The sequence below is a fragment of the Phoxinus phoxinus genome (assembly GCF_949152265.1).
Source record: "Phoxinus phoxinus genome assembly, chromosome: 4".
Classification (NCBI taxonomy): domain Eukaryota; kingdom Metazoa; phylum Chordata; class Actinopteri; order Cypriniformes; family Leuciscidae; genus Phoxinus; species Phoxinus phoxinus.
In genome coordinates, this window is record NC_136879.1 from 31,499,342 (window position 1) to 31,519,610 (window position 20,269).

The window sequence follows — 20,269 nt, forward strand, 5'->3', positions numbered from 1 at the left end:
TTTTTTTTATTTTTTATGTAATACTTTTATTCAGCAAGGTTGCATTAAATTAAATTGATCAAAAATGACAGTAAAATATTTATAACGTTACAAAAGATTTCTATTTCATGTCAACTTTTTATTCATTAAAAGAATCCCGAAAATGTGTCACTGTTTCCACCAAAATATTAAACCGCACAAGTTACTGTTTTCAACTTTGATAATAAGAAATATTTCTTAAGCAGCAAATCTTCAAATTAGAATGATTTATGAAGGATCAAACTTTGCCGTCACAGTAATAAATTATATTCAAGTTCAGACAATTGCATTATACATATTTCACAATAGTACTGTATTTTTGGTCAAATAAATGCAGCCTTGGTGAGCATGCCTTTTTTTTTTTTTAAACGTAAATCTTACCAACTTTTTAATAGTGCAGATTAAATTATAAAAGAAATTCGACTTCAATGATCGACATTTCACCAAAAAAGCCAGTAATTCTAAAATGTTTTTTTCCAAACCTAAATATATTTAAAGTATTAGGCTACTTTTTTAATACCAACCTAAACTGCCCATTATGCTTTATATATATTATGTATATTGGAAATTAGATTATGTATAAACATAAAATGAACTGAACACTTGTATTAGTCATTTATTCGTTTGTGTTCTGTGATTTTAAAATAAACAATAAATGACAGGTCTAAAAGGAAGGGATCAGGGATGACATGGTTCACATTCAGACTGAAGGGTTCGAATAGCAGATTTCGGATGAGAAGCATCAGCGTGACATTGGGCCTCTTGGCTCTTGCATCCGGTAAGCACACATATAGAAGATCCCTGCAGAGAAACACCAGGAATAATAAGCAACAATAATCCTTAATAATTACTGAGAGACATTGACCATGTGTTCGTGATTTAACATTTCAGTTTTTGTGTATTAATGCTTGTTCTTTAAATCCCACAGAAAATATCGTTGACTCATACCTCAGTTTGTAAAAACAAACAGTAGACGTCTACGGGACGCCTATAAACGTCTAGTTTAAATTGCACTTACCGCACTATTTTAAATGTGCACTTTTATACACATATTTTTCTGTAGTAATATGCTCTCAATAAAACTGTAGCTATGTTAATCACACGCTTTGTCTAGTGTACCTGAAAAGAATGTGAGCACCACAGAAACCCAACCCATTATGTAGGACCAAGAGAACCGCCAGTTCCCATATCGTTTTCCATAGTAGTTGACTGTCATGCCAGTGTAGACAGCCATGGCCAGCAGCACAAAGAAGCCTGGAAGGTACAGCCACAAAATCCAACTCAGGTTCACAAATAAACTGTGACTTCAGATACATTTTGGGAATAAATAAAACATTCTTACATGAGATGAAATAGAGAATTCCTGCAGAAAAGGTTTTGTCAAAGCCGCTAAAGGGGGAGTAATTGATGAAAGCCATGACACCGATGATGATGCCAAAGAAGCAAGCTAGGATAGCCAGGATCATGAAGGCCCGGGTCGCATCCCAGTATGCTGTTCCAAATCAACCAGATACTAGTCAGTATAAGAACCTTGTACAACATCCTAATGGATACATTTTTAGTCCGTGGTGTGATGGTCTCACCGATGCTGTCTGTGTGCATCATGCATTTTCCAGGCACACAGTAGCGCCACAGACCCAGATGCATGTAACTGCTGGACTGGCGGTACTGCATCCAGTAGTCTGTGGCGGTGGAGATCACCAGGAGTATGTTCCCTACTCCTGCACAAAACAACCCACCTCCCATAAAGCTGTACATCTTGCACCTACAAACACACTGACAAAAAATCAGAGTTAATGCTAAAAAAATAATTCATCAAGGTGATATCTCTTTAAACACAAGATTGATCAATCATGTATTTATGAACTATTTTTTATATACTATAGTATTGATAATATTTCGAATTATCTTTTATTGTTATGTTGGTAACACCTTACAATAAGGTTTCATTAGGTAACATGAACTAATGAACTGCATTTCTACAGTATTTATTAATTTTTGTTAATGTTAATTTCAACATGTAGTACAACATTATTCAAACAAAATGTTGGATTTGTTAACATTAGTTAATGCACTGTGAGATGTCGTGAATGAACAGCTGGATCTTTATTAACTAACATTAACAAAGATGAACAAATACAGTAACAAATGTATTGCTCATGGTTATAGTTCATGTTAGTTAATACATTAACAAATGTTAACAAATTAACAATCAATGTTGTTATGTGCTGTTATTAGTTTTCATATATATATAATTTTTTCATCTAATATTTATACTTTATTTCAGCTTCATTTCAATGAATGAAAACATTTTTTATTTTTAGTGAACAATAACAATTTATTAGGTTTTCCATCAAAAAGAGCAGAAGTTAAATTACAATTAATTAAAAAAAGAAAGAAAGAAAGAAATCTTTACAGTTGTTTAAATAAATTATATTTCAAAGTCATTTTGGTTTTATTTGTCCATGAATGATTGATGCCAAAAATCATACCCTTATATTTATCTGGTATACTGTAAATAAAGATAAACTAGTTTTCAGAACACTATTTACAAACAAATGTACAGCATTTAAACCCCATCAAATCATCTGCGTCCACAAAAACTTGACTGATGGGCCTAAACTTTTGAAACCCCAACCCGAACAACAACCAAACATATAATATGAAAAATAAAAACCTACCTGTTTTTTCTTCCCCAAAAAATATATTATTAGACTGAATAGTGTGAAGCTCAATTAAGCCAAGGCAGGCAGATTTCCATGAGCTATTGGCAGTTATTTTTTTGTGAGGGCACAGGAGCTGTGGACAGCGGAGAGGAACAATAGAGCTGTCCGACCAGCAGCCAATCAGAGAGGCCCAATGAGTGCTTAAGAGAATCTGCTGAAAATACAAAACTATTTTGCAGTAGCTTTCACTAATACTGATGACAAAGTACTTTCAATTCACAATATAGAAGCATCATAGGTGACAGCAAACTGACAAGCAGTTTTTCAGGTGATTCAGAAAAAAAAAACATGACTAATTCTTGTTTCCCGTTAAAATCATTTGATTATTTTTTATTTATGTTAATTTAAGGAGCTTCGTAAAACATATTACGAAAGAAGAAACGTGCAAAACACTATTGCCATAATTTATAAATATTTATTTTACAGAAAGAATATGTGAATGATTTTCAGCATACAAAATGACACCAAAACATGGCAAAAAAAATATTTCTCCCCCACTGATCACTTAACAGTTCATATTTATGTCATATTTAATGTACATTATGTACACAGTTTTGGGCCTTTATTTTTTAAAAGCTTCTTCGTGAACCTTTGAAAGCTCCATCTCTTCTTAGACATTAGATGCCACCCAGAGCCTTCTCATTACAGTAATGCAGTAGACTGAACATAGAAAGTAATGAACAGATCAAAATAGAGCTCATCTACCGACAGGAACTAATAAAACATAAATCCTCTGCAGGACATTGCACATTATAGCAGCTGGAACTTTATAAATCAATAATTTGCACTTTAATGAAATTTTCCTTTTCAGGAAAGAAGATAAAGGTTTTTTATATTTGTATTTGTGAAAGGATTAAAAAGCAGTAGCAGAACACATTATTCATGATTCAAAACAGATTAAAAACAGTGCACTTAAATGCTTTTTAGTTGATGAGGATGCTGTGCACATTTTACAACCAGCAGAGGGAGACTTTTTACCATATACACTCTCAGAAAAAAAAGGTACAGAACTGTCACTGGTCATTCAATAACATAGGCTACTTATTTTGTACCTTGTTTTCTGGAAGTGTAGGATACAAAGCAGCTTATACAGCTGTGGCCAAACGCCAAAGGGAATCCCTGCATGTCCTTTTTAACAGCATGACTGTACTTTTAACTGATAGTAGTGGTTGTAGTTTTCTGAATACACACACTGTAAAAAAAATACAATTCTTAAGTACAATCAACTTGGATGTTTAAGTAATTTAAACCAGAATCACAGGATTCTGACTTAAAAAATGAGTTGAATCTTGCATAACATATTTTTTTTAATGGCTTATTTTGATGAGTTAAAGCAATGTAAAAACATATGTTGTCGTAACTTATTGATCATACAGTGCACCCAACATACCGACACTGTGTTCCTCAGTGTCTCTGAGGGATAGGCCTACTTTTATGTTTTCTGTCTCCAAACAGATCTTACCTGTAATATTTACAGATCAAACATGTTTTGGCTCAGTCAGGTATATGCAAAAGTTATGGTGTACATTTCACTGAGGCCTACCCCAAATTGATGAACATATGCTTACTAAATAGGTCTACATTATTTCTGAGACTAGTGAAGGCCTGAGACTTGAGTGCTGCAGGGATGTTGTATTTTTGTATGCCAAATCCCAGAAGCTAGTTAGCATTTTAACACTTCCGGTTCTATTATCCTTAAGTCAATGTTTTTTTTTTATGGGTTGCCTAAAAATGTGGTCTTTGGTTACAATAATCTAAGATATTTTATTGTTTTATTTAAAAAAATAACAACATCAAATAAAATACATCAGTAATACTCTCCTTTTACTTGTCTTGAAAAAGAAAGTTGCTAACAAGTGGTTACAGTAAATGGGAATAGAGGTTGTCGTCATTAAACGTCATCGGGCCAAACATGTGTAAACTTTTATTGTGTTTATAAAAGCGCTCTTGTGAAAACAAAATCTAAGTAATTTTTTTGTCTGATTGTTTCGGGAAAAGATGTGGTGTAAAGTATTTGAGTAAAATAATTAGTTACTATACTTAAGTATCTTTTTGGCTACTTTGTAGTTTTACTGAGTATCAAAGATATTAGCAACTTTTACTCTCTTACATAATACATTTTTGAACAAGTGTAGGCCTACTCTACTACAGTACATTTATGATGAGTAGTGCAAGTTCTCGTTACATTTAGCATGACACCCAGAGCCATAGAGAGAAATGGCACCTATAGCTTTTTCTGCAGCACTTTATATCTGCTATAAAGAAGCGATATCGCCATCTACATGGCATTAAAGGTACTACACATTGTGGGTTTTGCCCTTGCTCACCCAAACTTGTCAACAAATCTACTTTACACAAATGTGTGTGCATTAGTGTAGTTGCTGAATTACATATGTTTCATATGAGATGAGACTGAAACCAGCACGATCAGTGCAAGTAGGCTTTGACGATTTCATTTTACTAAAAAAATGTTTTATCCGTAAAGCAATCTTTCTGAAGGATATTGGTTTACTATGGCCTTTTTGAGCTCTTGAGCTCAACTGAGACTTAAGTGTTTGTAGACGTTTAAGAGGCTGTTGTGTCGACCTTGATTTATTGCAATATTGAGGTGTTCAGTTTTATTTTTATTTTAGAAAATAAACATGTGATTTGCTCTCCTTACAAATCAACTGTTTCTTGTTTTTCAATGGGATCTCTCTTGGGTGGACTAATGCATTTGGTGAATTTGGTGACTTGTATTGGAGTCATTTTCGCCAAGGTGCGGAACTCTGACTCTGCTAGTCAGAAGTTTAACATGGTGAGTGGTGACACTGAAGTCATGCGACCGCGGTGTAGTTGTTTGTTTATAGCATATAGGCCTACATTTAGGTTCTTACTTCTGGTAATTGTATTTAGTATTTAACAATTCATAAGTACCATAAAATATGGAATCACTGTACATTAGGCTACACTCAAAATTGTATGTTGGATTTAAATTGAGCAATGTGAAAATGTAATATAATTAGTATCAATTTATTTATTATTCTAAGAAGGGGTCATGACTTCAGATATACCTTTTTTCTTTTTTTTTTGGCCTCAAATAGACAGGATGGTTATGTCTACTGAAATACTATATATATACTCTGTCTCCTTTTGTGAAATAAGATCCAATCCAATGTTGTGCTTTATATAGGCCTATTGTTTTATCTGTTTTGTTTTGATCTTTTTGTGAACATATAAAACTAAATTTGATGTACCTACTTTGTAAAAAAGAGACGGATGAATTTGTTTTACTATGACTAGTGTTTATAATAAATACACAAACTAGACTAGGAACTGACCGAATGAAAGGGTCTTTTTAAATTAATGATTTGTGGCCATCGAAACTAGATCCATGGGGTACAAGAGAGAAATCGGAGCTTATAATGTATAATGAGGAGTTTGTGATGCAGTATTAATTCACTCCTCAATTATACAAGCTTCATTGTATTTGTTCCCAGGGGTGAAATTGTACAAGGCAGAATGCGCTCTGCATAGCAAGTACTGCATCCTGACGTCAACCTTTGTGTCATAGGCATTGATTTTGAAATGACGCAACAATGACTAAATGATCACAGGTGCCATAATCCTCCTGTGTTTTGTCTGAATGGCTTCTAAGGTGCTGAAAGCTCACGTCGGGACACACGATTCCTTTCAGCGTGCTGAGGGAACTGCGGCAAACAACGCAGTGTGTCGGATTCATTAGGCTAAACGTCACTGTGGATCAGTGCTGCTGGCTAACCAATTGGCTAATTAGATTTGTGCTCGTCTAAATCCATTTTACAACTGAAACAATGGCTTCAAGCAATTGAGTTTCCAATCTTCTTCTAGTGCTTTTTCAACGGTGCAAAAATGAGCTCAAACACTGAATAAGCAAGCAGTGGTAATCAGTGAGAAAGAAGGCCTCAATTTTAGAGGACTTCTGAAATATACCTTCTAAAAAATGGCTTTTGGTGGGGGTTGAGGAGAGAGCCCTGACATTAAAACGCTATTTAAATGCCTAATTTATTCATTCAAAACACTTTACATATAGAACATTATACAAATACATTTAAAATAACTCAAATTGTTTCTCTTCAGGTTTATTGCCTAGATCTTAAAGGACAAGTTCGGTATTTTACACTTAAAGCTCTGTTTTCAGATCGTTTATGATGAAATAGAACGGTTAAGATTGAAATTCGGACACATGCTGCTGGCCCGAGAAGTTTCGGTCTCTGTGGTTTGAACTATAAATATAACAAATTATTTACTTTTGCAAACAACATGCCGTATGTATTGCATAAAGTCTTTATCATAAGCTATATCATTTTTCTCAAACAATATAAATGGGTCTGTAAGTAGGAAAATAAACAAATGCCTGTACCTTTTAGGAATATTTTCCCTCACAATCTATTTGACATAAAAAAGATTAAAATGGTAATGTCAGGTGCTGAATTGATCTCATCATAATTAAGCAGCTGAGCCTTTCAGCATGAGCGAATGTGACTTTTCTATCAATACTGAGTGATTAGCAAATTCAGAGCCAGAATTGGAAAATTGTGATATTTTCAGTCTGACTGCTACTTCTGCCTCTGGCTGGAATTGTATTTTTAGTTTCACATTTCAATAATAAATCCAAAGTAACAGTCATTTACATCTTAGATAGTGATGCAAGTTCATTACACACTCTAGAGCACATTTCCCCATATGTCTGAATTAAGGCACTCTGTCAGTCATTTCTCCTCATTAGACTATGATCCAACACAGGCCTGGCTGTAGCTCAGTTAATCCTCATGAATTGAAATGGGAAATTACTCAAAGTTAGAGTCAACCAGCCTCTCTTCGGTTCCATTTGTCTTGTGGATTGAAAATCACAGTATAAAACCCTGGATCCACTGCGCTCAAACATGGTAGAAGAAGTGCGTAAATCAAGTTAAGTTAAAGTACAGATACTGTCCTTACTCCAGTTACTCCATTTAAAGTATAATTACTTCTTTTAAATAATACTTGAGTAGAAGTACAAAAGAGCTTACTTTTTAATGCAAGTAAAGTAAAATTACTGATTGATGGATCATTTATTTATCATTTACATCAAAGTCAGCATGAAATAAAAATTCACCTTCTCTATTTTCTCAATATGACAACCTGTCACTCACATGAGACCCACCAAAAGCAAACCGCATCCAATCAATTCCCAATGGACAGAATCAAGCCCCGCCCACAAAAACAAAAATAAAATGTTCTTGTTCGAGAAGCCGTTTCAATCTTGAAAAGACTATCCAATCTTCTGTTTCATGCTGACTTTAACAACAAAGGCCTCAAAGTCTCTTCCACAAATTCTCTGGATTATATCCCAGCAATGAAGGATCCCACTGCAATACAATCCTAAAAAAAAGCTCCCCACCAATCAACGCAGAGATTTTAAACATCTTTAAATGTCTCAAAGAACCAACTGGGATGGAAAAATTTCAAATGGCATCATATGTGTTAAGTGACTGAGTATAAGGACAAGCCGATTCACTCAATGGCCCATATTTAACAGCATTAACTGCATACCGATAACTTTACAAGTATCCCAGCAACGGCCCATCCACACTAGCATACATTTTCAAATGTTTTTGTTATTTAAACCCAGAGGGCCCTCACAGGGTTTTAAATATCACGTGAGGTAATTAAGGCTGTTTGTTGCCGACTTGTGTGATTTCGAGTGTGCCTCGGCAGCACGGGGTGAGTGGGGTCAGAATCAGAGGCAGAGAGACATGTAGAGATCAAGTGTTTGTTCAAATTTCAAAATGATCTCTAGAGAAAGGTCTCAAGTGAGACACATTCACATTCTCCTCTGGGTCACATCTTTGTGGATGACACAAAACTATAATTAGGCCATAGTTAATGTGCTCAAAACAGGCTGGTGTATTCACTAAACATGTCGTCTATTTCTGCACTTGTTTCTAAGCGACTGAAAATTCAAATGTCTGATTTGCAGTTGTGTTGATGCTCTGGTGCTGATGGTGTTTTGTCCTTAAAAAAGCCAAGTTTTTGCTGCTCCAACACCAAAATAACAGTCTTTTGATTTATGAGGCAGTTAAGCCATTTTAGGGAGTAAATTCAATTTATGAAGAGAGGAATTCAATCACTGGCTTGTAGCTTTCCATCTAAATAAAAATAAGTAGGTATTTGGATGGTCACGCGAGACTCTCTGCATTGGGCCATACATATTTGCCCATTTGGTTTTAGTAAAAACACAAAGATAATTAAGGAATATTACAACATTATTGATGCTGCTGTTGCCAGACAGTTCAATAAACAAGAATTTAAGAGTTAGTAATGTTCCTTCTAAGCACAATATAGCCAGTTACTTTGTTTTTGCTCCGCCAACGAAACTTGTTCCAAAAGAATCGAAAGCAAAAACCATTGTTCGTCTCAGAACAAATGAATGAATCAGTGTGTGTGAACAAATTGGTTGAGTTAATGTTTCAATGACTCGTTCATGAAGATAGTCAATGAAATCGGAACTGCATTTTGGGAACTATATTCTCCAAAGGCGAAGCACTGCTACTTCTGCGGAGTGATTTGCTCGCAGTGCCTGAGAAGCCCCGTGGTGAGGAGCAGAGAGTTCACTCAGAGTGTTGCGCTAATCACTCCGCCAAGTAGCAGTGCTTCGCTTTCTGAGAATATAGTTCCCATGTATACGGTTAGAAGATGGCTGTGTCTCATTGACCTTGTTATTTGTACACGCTGTGACTACACAAATCACAACATGTAAATAGGAAAATGTTGGCGTTATTTTTTCACTTATTGGGAGCAGTATGCTAGCTGGAGCCGTTTACCTCCAGTCTTTGTGCTAAGCTAGGCTAGTAGTGGGTGCGTCAGACAGTTACGGCACGCACGGAGATGAAAAGGGTATGTATGGACTTATCAAACTCTGGGGGATACGGTGAATAAGCTAAAGTCCCAAAAAGTCAGCGTGTTCCTTTAAAAAGACAGCCTGCTTGTCGCCACCTACTGGCATATCGATGTAACTTGCAGTCATTCAATGTCAGTAGTGGAACGATGAACAGCGATTAATGTAAAAAAAAAAAGAAGCTTAATCAGAGGTAACTTCCAAACCAAGCAGCTTTATATTTTGTAAATGAAGTGAATTCGCATGTTAAAAATTCAACAAACTTGAATCACATGAATTCCAACCCGAGACGAATGCTTCGCCCACGGAATTTCAACGTACAAAGGAAAAAGTGATCGCACCTTATCAGTGGAATCGGTCCTCCTGTAATTCCGCTCAGCCAATCAAATTCTAATTCAAACTCAATGAAGACTGAGATTTACATTATGCATTTTCCATTCTCCATACACAAGTGCACAGTTATTGACTAAATAATACAATAAGAAATCCATATCAGCAACAGTACTGTAAAACATGTCTTAGAACATGAATTTTATTGTATTGTATGCAATCTGCATATGATTGATGCATTTGTGGAAAACAGTCTGACATGGTGCAAATCATTCTTCAGGAGAAAAGAAAAACCCTTCAGTGAGCACAGGATAATAAGGTGACAGTCCTAGTGAGGATTTACAACAAGAAACATCTGGTATTCTACAGGCTTACTAATGTATAATTGCATGGTTTGTTCACATATCCTGATAACATTTGCTATATTTTTTTCACGAAGATGTTGAAACAGCTTTTTATCACATGTAGACATTGAGGCATACATGTTTGAACCAGATACATTCAAACATCATGTTCATCTAAAATTTAGATGTGTTTTAGTTTTCATCTAAAACAGTTTTTTTTTTTTTAAACATTTCATTTTCTTTTTAAACTAATAAATACAATAAATAATAATAAATAAAATAGCACCATCCGGGATGCTTCTTCTTGACACAAAAAACATTGTAAAAATATATACATACAGAGGTAGGACAACAATGGGTCATTTAAAAATGTTTTCTAAAAAAATACCTAGACAAAAATCAGAGGGGTGAAGGACCAGAGCGTGGAGGCATATACACTGCATGGCGTATGTTGCATGTAGAGCGGTGAACAACAGGACGCAGGGACAACTTCCTCTCCTCATATCATGTTCTGAAAATAAACAAGCCCAAAATGACATCAAATCATCATTTTGTTGCCAAGCAATCTAATCCTGGAATATGAAAGCACATGCTGTAACATTCTTACCGACAAACATGGGTCGTATTTTTAATATTCAATGGAATATCAATACCATAGAGACCACATGAGACATCGCAGTTCTTTAAAAAAGTGGAAATGTAATCATTTGCCGGATTCATTTAGTGTGTTTCCAGCTCTGCACGCTCAGTGTCCTGGAGCTTATCGATTGCTAATTTACTACAGCGCTCCAAGGCCCCCGCGCGTGGCGAGCGACTAATGAACTTATTCAGACCATGTGCGACCAGACAAGACACACAGTCCAAAACAAACTCATCTAACCTCATTTCTCCTCCTTCCTGCCCCCAAGGAACGCAAGGTTGCGGAGGATTGAGAGGCGGAGCTTCTCACGAGGGAACAGGGGCTGGACATCTGACCGCTGGACAGCAGGTTTGCTTTGAAATACTGGATTAAATCTTCATCTATATAGTAAAATATTCAACAGTCAAATACAAGAACCAAAAAACTAAAAAAGCAATACACAGAAGAACCATATTTTTATATTTTACAACCACACGTTATGAAGAAAATTAGAGTGATGTTTGCCTGTGCTAAACTCCTATCCATGATCCTACAGTGTTACATATATATATTATATATATATATATATAAAAAATGTAAATGCTTATTTATTTACAATTTTTGGTTTTATATTACCATTTTATATGGAAAACTGCATCCTATATTTTATTGCATTGCTATGTAGGTGTTTTGGGGCTGATTTTTAGTAGTAACCCTAAGTCTCACCTTCCGTGCTCCACTGTGCTGCTGTCCTGCGGTCTGATCTTCTCTCTCTGTGCTGCGGGGCCGTCCTGCTCCCACCATTGTCTGTCAGGTGCTTGAGAGGGTCCTCGGTTACAGGAGGAGGCGCAGGTGGAGGCGGCAGATCTGCACACATGCAGAAACCCAAAGTGTGAATGATCATTTAAAAACTCCATTATTACAGACAATGGTGGACGAAGTACACAAATTAAGCACTTGAGTAAAAACACAGATAGCCTAATGAAATATACCTCGAGTAGAAGTATTAAGTACTCCTTTTCAATTTCACTCATGAAAAAGTACAAAAGTAATTGACTTTTAATGTACTTAAGTATTAAAAGTACTGATTGATTGCAAAATAAAAATGGGGAAATTAAAATGTGTAAAAATATGTGTTGACAGATATAAACATAAAAACAGACGTCACATAGGGAAAAAGGTGTTAACATTTGAAAAAGAACACTATACAAACACACTAGTTTCACATTATTAGAAACGGCTATAGAGACGGGGAAGATTTATGGGCATTAATTTGTGCTATCGTATCAGTCCAATTCACAAATGAATCATTCAGTGTGATTTGCGAACCGATTTAACAGGTTAATTAAAAAGAATCAGTTTGTTGACAAATCGGACACCGCTATCGCGTCTCGGGTGACGATTTCTTCAAATCACAATAACGAGGGACGACATGCTTTTATGAAATGTAGTGGAGTAAAAAGTATGATATTAATCTTTGGAATGTAGTGAAGTAAAAAAAAAAAAAAAGTACACTTGAAAAATGTACATTAGTACAGTAACAAAGTAAAAACACATTGTTTCTGTCCACCACTGATTAGAGAAACAAATGCTTTAGTTGCTTTCGATCAATCATGTATTAACTACCGGTGTGTGGGTTCTTACTGCCTGGTTTCAACACTTCTCGTCTCACAAGGCCATCCCTCTGAGATTTCTTCTTAGGCCTTGGCTTCTGAATTGAGGATGTAAATGACGTATATTCTCCTAATAGCAGTAAGAAAACAAATATTATGTTCTCCATCCATAATCATTAGCAATAAATGTAATAAAAACAGTCGTTTTTGCAGTGTTGTAGGGCCTTCTTGTACCTGTGTTGTTGGAGAATAGATCCTCCATTTCTGCAATGTCTCTCCAAGGGCCGCTGTGGTAGGGAACACTGCCAATAAGAGACTCTGTCTTGGTGAACGGCTTTGGGTTGGAGAGAGCAAACTGTGCACTGTGTGTACACTGTGCTTTCCTGTTGAACAAAACACATTAACAATTTAGATGTGTGTTTGCTTTATGCCATTTTAGACTCTAAGGCTACTGTCATTGCAAAACATGGTAAAACCAGAAAAAAGAACAAGAAAAAAAATAGTATTTAAATAATTGAATAAGCATTATTTTAACAGTGTAGTCTTATACTGTATATACTTCTGTTTAAAAGTTTGGATTCAGTAAGATTAGAAAAAACTCCAAGGCTGTATTTATTAGATCAAAAATACAGCAAGAACAATATCAATTGTGATATATCACTACAGTGTCAAACAATTATTTTCTATTTGAATATATTTAAAAAATTTATTTATTCCTGAAATGTCAAAGCTGAATTTTCAGTATCATTACTCCAGTCGTCAGTGTCACATGGTCCTTCAGTAATTTGCTTGCAACCATATTTAATTATCAATGAATAATAATAAATAGATACAATATATTTATTATTATTCATTGATAATTAAATATGGTTGGTCAACTTAATATCTTAAATTTCACATCACTTCAGAAGACTTTTATGATACGTTCAGGGTAATTTTTTTTAGGATGCAGCCAGGATATTCTTCAAAAATGTGTGTTCCACAGAAGAAGAAAAATCATGACAGGAAGATAAACCTGATAAACAGCAACTGAGATTTTTTTTTTTTAATCATCATGAAATCAAAATGGACAATTCAAATTTTTTAATGAATTTTACACTATTTATTATAAATGATTTATCAATTCACATCATTATTATAATTCATGTGCCCTTGTAATCTTTAATCAAAATAACTTCCCCTTCCTCTTGCAGCAACACCTCTTCTCTTCTCTGATGACGTGTTTACTGGCGTGAGGGCGGGACAACCTGTCACTCACATGAGATCCACCAATAGCAAACCACAACCATCTAATCAATTCCCCATGGACTAAATCAAGCCCAGCCCTGATTGTTTTCTAGTTTGACAAGCCGGTGTACTTGGATATACGTCACAATATGGAAAAAAAGACTATCGGAACTTCTATTTCATGCTGACTTTAAGGGTGAACAATTCCTTTATTGTCATATCCTGATGTGTGTATGTGTGTTTTTACCGTGGCAGCAGGTCTGGATGCTGCAGGCGTAGGTTAGCCGGGTATTGCTCCTCGCTGGGGGAGGGTGTGAGAGTTGCAGTGGACTGGAGACTGTAGGTTGTGGCCCTGTTGGCTTCCTCTCCTCTCAAAGGCAGAGTGGCTGCGTCCTCCAGACCCTCGATCAGATAAGTTCGCTCAGGCAGAGGAGGACACCACTCTTCATCCTTCTCAGGGCTATAGGGACGTAAACTGATGCTAGTTAAACCTATAAACTCCACTAAATACACCACTAAAACACAAACTAAGGGTAAAACAAAGCAAAAGCACATAAAAAGAACACATATCAAAAAGACTCAGGACCCCTGATGTATCAAGCACAGATTTCATTACACGATAAAAGACTGCGGTAAATAAAACCAAACTGTGGTCCTTTGAAAAATAAATAAAAATAAATCATATCAAAGAGAATCCAATGTGGGCACAAAAGACAGCATTGTAAAAAAAGCGTATCAAAAATTTGTCAAAGCAGTTTCATTCATGGAGGGTGGTGATAAAAATATGTTGTGAAAGGAAGAAAGCATTGAGGACAAAGGTTGGTATGCGTGGATTCGCTTCATTCCAAGCCGTGGCTATTCTTAAAGGTTCATTCTGGGAAGCCACGTCTGGTGACCTGCCTCTCGGCCCCGTCTCAAACAGCCAGAAAGGCTCGGCTCTAAGCGCTAACATCATTAGCCCCTGTCACTTTGAGCTGAAACATCAAATAAGATTAGATAAGACCTCAATTTATCTCCCAGACTACATTTTACCATGTTGCACAGGTTCCATACTGGGTCACTTTTCAGAGAAGGAGAATTATATCCAAGAGTGTCAGAACTTTAAAAAAAAAAGAGAAGAAGAACGACAGCTACTGAAAAGCACACATATAAGCCTATGAAATCTTCTGGAACTTGGCTGACAGACTGTTACAAAAGAAGTATCAAAAAGTAACATGGTATTACCATGGAATTTTGACACGGTACCATGGTTATCAGACATTTGCCATGGTATTATCATGTTTTCTTTTTAAATTGCACTTTATCATTTGTTTTTGGACATGCATCATGGTACTACAATATGCTTTCCTGTAGCTCTATCAGTAGAGTGTTGGCGCTTGCAACTCCAAGGTCATAGGTTTGATTCCAAGGGAAAGCAAGAACTGATAATAATGTAAATTTGTACCTTGAAATGCAATGTAAGTCACTTTGTTATAAAAGAGTCTGCCAGTTTTTTAGATATGTACCATGGTATTATAATGTTTTTGACATGGTACTGTGTGTTTGGAAATTGACCATGGTATTGCTGAGGCTTTTGAACATGTACCATGGTATTACCATAGCGTTTTTGGCCAATTGGACATGCACCATAGTATGACATTGTTTTTATGACTATATGGTACTATATGGCACTATGGTTTGGGGCATGCACCATGGTAATACCATGTTTTTTAGATATGTACTCTGACATGGTACCATGAGCTGAGCTGTATCATGGTACCAGGAAATGTACCATGGTATTAATATTGCTTTTTGAACAAGTACCATGGTCGTTTGACATGACACCATGGTACTACCATGTCATTTTGGCATGGTACCATGTTTTGGACATTTACCATAATATTACAATGGTTTTATGGCATGGTATTATGGTTTTGGACATGCACCATGGTAATGTGACACCATGTTTTTTTGGATATCTACTGTACCAATGATTATAATGTTTTTTGTGGACATTTAACATGGTATTAGCATGTTTTTAAATGTTTAAATTGTCCACAGTTTCACAAAGGTTTTATGACATGTTTTGTACATGTACCATTGTAATTCCATACTTGCCACATTTCATAATAATAATTAATAATTTGTTACATTTATATAGTGTTTTTCTGGGCACTCAAAGCGCTTCACATGGAAGGGGGAATCTCCTCAACCACCACCAATGTGCAGCATCCACCTGGATGATGCGACGGCAGCCATATTGCGCCAGAACGCCCACCACACACCAGCTTATTGGTGGAGAGGAGACAGGGATGAAGCCAGTCAATATGGGGATGATTAGGAGGCCATGATGGACAGAGGCCAAGGGGCAAATTCTCTTTTTCGAAGGACATCCTGGGGTTTTTAATGACCACAGAGAGTCAGGACCCATTTGTTTTTTGACATGCTTGAACATGTACCATGATAGTACCATGTTTTTCTTTTAGTAAATTTACTGTTAACTACCATGTTTATTTGGACGTCTACCAATACCCTGCCACAGTATGGCAGTGGTTATTACCTGTGTGTTTTGTCTGTGTTTTGAACCTCCTTGTTTTGTGCTGAATGTAGGGACAACACATCAGACCACTGGGGTGAGGAGGTTTGTCCCAGAGACTTCGGCTTTGTCAGTTTGGCTGTAAAATAGCAAGAAACAGTCACAAGGCCAAACTCAAGTCCATTTGCATAAAATTCAGCATCAGCATTAGTTGATCCAATCTGTCTGCATAATTCCTGCCTAATACCTTAAGGATTAATCCCGTAACCTTCATGATTGAAATCAATGTTGCTCCTACCATTTTGGCCTCTTGGGTACTGAAGTTTTGCATATTCTGCTCCACTGTGGCTGGACTGAAGGCTCCACTGGTCCAGGTCCTGCTCCATGCTGTAGAGGTCAGTTTTGGAGAGGACAGGTGTGCTGGTGTACGGGTCTGGACCTTGAGAGTACAGGCTGCACAGGTCATGCCCATCTGCATCGGTTGGGTTGATGGTACAGTATATATCGCCTTCATTAGAGGCTGGGCTGTACTTCCCATTCTGGTTCACATAATTTGATAATCCTGAAGCTGAAAAACAGATTAATGAGTTATGGGAGATATGATTTGTAAGTGTGACAGTACCATAATGTAGAGGACCGCCCATGACAGAGAACTTACTGTTGTAGTATTGATTTGTTGATTCAAGTCTGCCTGCACAGCAGTTGACTGAGTCTTTTCCATTTCGGGAGAAGTTGCTGGCGGGCCACGAGTCAGCCAGCCAAGGGTAACTACCCAAGTGGGACTCCAGCAAACATGGCCTGTCAGAAAATGGAAATATTTAATGTAATATAGAATATTTTACATAAAATATTTGTATTAAGTTATATCTTAAAAATAATAATGAATTATTTTTAAAGGGATAATATTCATTTTAATGTTAGTCAAAGTTTTTTTATATACTTTTTCGTGATCGCTTTCCATGTTCTACTTTTTTTTTTGCTGCAGTGCTTGTAAGATGCTATATTCCCCTTTTTATGTGAAAATAAAATACAATCCATAATATGACCCATTTAATGATAATCACATTGAATTATAGACATTTACACATACAGTACCATTCATTTTTTAATACACTAAAACAGTAATACTGTGAAATATTTGTACAATTTAAAATAACTGTTTTCCATTTTAAAGGAACACTGGCGATAGCACTTTTAGCATAGATCATTGAATCTGATTAGACCGTTAGCATCTCTCTAAAAAAAGCAGGCAAATGATATTACAAACTTAGTGCCGGTCACGTTGGAAGTTACCTAGCTGGAGACTATTTTCAGGCGCTGCGTAATATCATTGCGCCTGCTGCACCCATGGTTCCTAGTCATATTGGCCTAGAAAATCGCAACTTTTCATTTTCTATCGGTCTTAGTACACGATGTAACTACAGGAGAGTCAAGTGTCAAGAAGAGTTAAGTTTTAAATAGGAAAAATATTGAAACTATTTGGTAATTTATTTGGTAATTTTTTTGAGAGAGATGCTTACGGTCTAATCAGATTCAATGATCTATGCAAAGCTATGCTAAAAGTGCTACCGCCAGACCCGGAGATCGGCTGAATGGATTCGAAAACGGTAAAACTCAACTGTTTAACTCTAGGGGAGTTGGAAAATGAGTCTATTTCCCAAAAAAGTGGAGTGTTCCTTTAAAATATTTTAAAATGTAATTTATTCCTGTGATGGCAAAGTGTTACATGATCCTTCAGAAATCATTCCAATTTACTGATCCTGGTGCTTAATAAACATTTCTTATTCAAACAAAAATGTGTCATATTTTTGGTGGAAACCATGATACACTTTTCAGGATTCTTGTATGAATAGAGAGTTCATGATACAGACCTTCCATTTATAAGATCTGACCCATCACCATGAGAGAGTGCAACTAAGGAACAAAATATGAGTAAGAAATCATCACAAAGCTCATTTGAAAACATGGTGCACTGCTAGTTTTGTGCTAGCAGAAGGTACAATACCTGCAGGCGTGTATGCAAAGGAAGTAGTATAGTGTCCAAGTTCTTTCCTCCTCCTGTGTTTGCAGTAGATCCAGGCGCTAAAGCCCATAAGAACCATCCAGGACGATACACCAATCCCGGCGATGAAGGCTGGCTGACGGACCACCTCTGTGATCTGCTCGGATAGGCTGACACTATCATCCTTCACCACTGACAAGGACTGATCTATTGCTACTTCTGATAGAAGATATAAGGAGGAAATGGAAAAAAGTGAATAAGAGGGATTATGTAAAATTGGAAAAGAGACAGAAGAGTAAATGCTTCCTGTCTTATATAGGAAACATTTTATCAAAATATATTTCACTCAATCTATCTTCAACTGACACACCACATGGAAATCCCTTAACATTTTCGATTCCTTAAAACAAAATATAATATAAATGCTAAGATAAGAATCTGTCAGATGGGATAAATGTCACCATCAGAGTTGTGTGGTAATTTTTCCCCCTAAACCAGCTGGAAAAAATCCATCTTAAACTTGTAGCTGTTTGGAACATGGTAGCATGATTCATATCTGGTTATAAGCTGAATTAAGCCAATGATTAGCTGGCAAAGCAGGGCATTTGGTGATCCGTGAAGGTTATCAGCTGGTTCAATTTGGCCATTAGTTGGCCAAGCAGGTTATTAGCTGGATCAAGATTGATAATAGCTTGCAATCTGGCAATTAGCTGGCCAAGCTGGTTAGTAGTTGGATCATGCCTGTAAATAACTGGCGAAGTCGGCTATTAGCTAGCCAAAATGTATGTGTCTAAAGTTGTTATTAGTTGGATCAAGCCAGTCATTAGCTGGTCAATAATCCAAGAAAGTTATTAGCTGGCCAAGCTGGTTATTAGCTGAATCAAGTCTGATAATAGCTGGCAAAGATGGTTATTAGCGGGTCTAATTATAAGTTGAAACAAGCTGGCCAAGCCCGTCATTAGCTGGTTCAAGCTGGTTTTTAGCTGGACATCAGCTGCTCGGCCATCTTAAGCTACTATGACCACCTGGTAACTAGTTTGTTGACTAGCTTAAACCAGCTAGAAACCAGCTACCATGTTCCAGAACACAGCAACTAGGTTGATTTAGATTTTCCTGGGTGGAAATGATGGCGATACTCACTCAGGAAGATGAACACAGGTTGGCTATGAATGCCCACTCCTGCAATCGTCACCGCTGCAACCTCTACGCGATACATTGACTCGGGCAACAGCCCGTCCAACAGCACCCACAGCATATCCCCATCCACGCTCCTGTTGACCACCTGCTGAGACTCGTTTCCTACACACCACACCTGTAAGACACAGAACCAGACTTCAGTGTTACCATTTATAGTGGCCACAGAGAGTGTGTCTGCATAAAGGCTTCACCGTTCTCACCCTGTACTCTAGTATGAGTTCTTCTGGCACATCACTGGGGGGCGGCTGCCAGGACACTCGCACGGTCGAACTGTTACTTAACTGCACCACGCTGACTCCCTGAGGAGGGCCGCTGAGCACTAAAAGCAGAAATATGATGGGCAAATGACAAAAATTTGCCAGTAAAATGAAAGTCATACAAAGTCAAAGCTAAAGACTAGAGTATCAAAACAAGTCTTACCGTCATCAGGAGTACGAACCACTGCGATTTCACTGTCAATCCCCTGGAACTCGTTGTAATACGGTCTCATTTTGAGCTCGTATTCTTTTCCTCTGTGTAGCTCTGTTAGGACAGCAGTGTGTGGGGAACCTGCTTTGATGTCCTGGATCATCCATGCGCTCCCCACAGGCCTGTAATACAGCCTGTAGCCTTGAATATAGCGAGGGTGCCGGTCAAGCTGAAATAATATCATACATAGACATATCATATCAGGAGATTCAGTTTCATTGGCAGTTTCAGCAGACAGTGACAACAAATCATGAATAATAATGTGTATGTTATTGCAGATAAGTAATATGATGGCTGATATTATAAATGTAT

The 20,269-nt window shown here is 36.8% G+C and overlaps 2 protein-coding genes across 9 annotated transcripts in view; both read right to left on the reverse strand.

The window, feature by feature from the left end:
- Window positions 1-621: 621 nt before the first annotated feature.
- lim2.3 (lens intrinsic membrane protein 2.3) lies at window positions 622-2,897 on the reverse strand. The gene is made up of 5 exons (XM_079611596.1): window positions 2,700-2,897; window positions 1,602-1,794; window positions 1,361-1,510; window positions 1,138-1,272; window positions 622-819 (listed from the first exon to the last, which is right to left on the reverse strand). Exons 2-5 carry the CDS (start codon window positions 1,774-1,776, stop codon window positions 761-763), a joined length of 519 nt encoding a protein of 172 aa, XP_079467722.1. The 5' UTR covers window positions 1,777-1,794; window positions 2,700-2,897; the 3' UTR covers window positions 622-760.
- Window positions 2,898-10,145: 7,248 nt separating this feature from the next.
- LOC306997947 (roundabout homolog 2) overlaps window positions 10,146-20,269 on the reverse strand; it is a 59,526-nt gene continuing 49,402 nt past the window's right edge. For 2 of the 8 annotated variants that reach the window (XM_079611588.1, XM_079611591.1), the window contains exons 14-27: window positions 19,910-20,126; window positions 19,690-19,808; window positions 19,433-19,604; window positions 18,296-18,511; window positions 18,162-18,204; window positions 16,949-17,088; window positions 16,589-16,858; window positions 16,315-16,429; window positions 14,023-14,235; window positions 12,783-12,931; window positions 12,580-12,678; window positions 11,662-11,802; window positions 11,197-11,336; window positions 10,146-10,827 (exon numbers count right to left, since the gene is read on the reverse strand). In XM_079611588.1, coding sequence (XP_079467714.1) covers window positions 10,816-10,827; window positions 11,197-11,336; window positions 11,662-11,802; window positions 12,580-12,678; window positions 12,783-12,931; window positions 14,023-14,235; window positions 16,315-16,429; window positions 16,589-16,858; window positions 16,949-17,088; window positions 18,162-18,204; window positions 18,296-18,511; window positions 19,433-19,604; window positions 19,690-19,808; window positions 19,910-20,126 — 2,046 coding nt within the window. In that variant the 3' untranslated portion in view covers window positions 10,146-10,815. Of the gene's footprint in view, window positions 10,828-11,196; window positions 11,337-11,661; window positions 11,803-12,561; window positions 12,679-12,782; window positions 12,932-14,022; window positions 14,251-14,609; window positions 14,750-16,314; window positions 16,430-16,588; window positions 16,859-16,948; window positions 17,089-18,161; window positions 18,205-18,295; window positions 18,512-19,432; window positions 19,605-19,689; window positions 19,809-19,909; window positions 20,127-20,269 lie in introns of those variants that run through there. The other 6 variants (XM_079611586.1, XM_079611590.1, XM_079611585.1 and 3 more) reach the window with 4 other exon arrangements.

Excerpts from the sequence above, each read along its gene's own strand:
- lim2.3 (XM_079611596.1), bottom strand. The coding sequence starts at position 1,776 with ATGTACAGCTTTATGGGAGGTGGGTTGTTTTGTGCAGGAGTAGGGAAC. Across the intron at positions 1,273-1,360 it reads AATTCTCTATTTCATCTCAT|GCTTCTTTGTGCTGCTGGCC; the intron begins GTAAGAATGTTT and ends TGTACCTTCCAG. Across the intron at positions 820-1,137 it reads GGTGCTCACATTCTTTTCAG|GGATCTTCTATATGTGTGCT; the intron begins GTACACTAGACA and ends GTTTCTCTGCAG.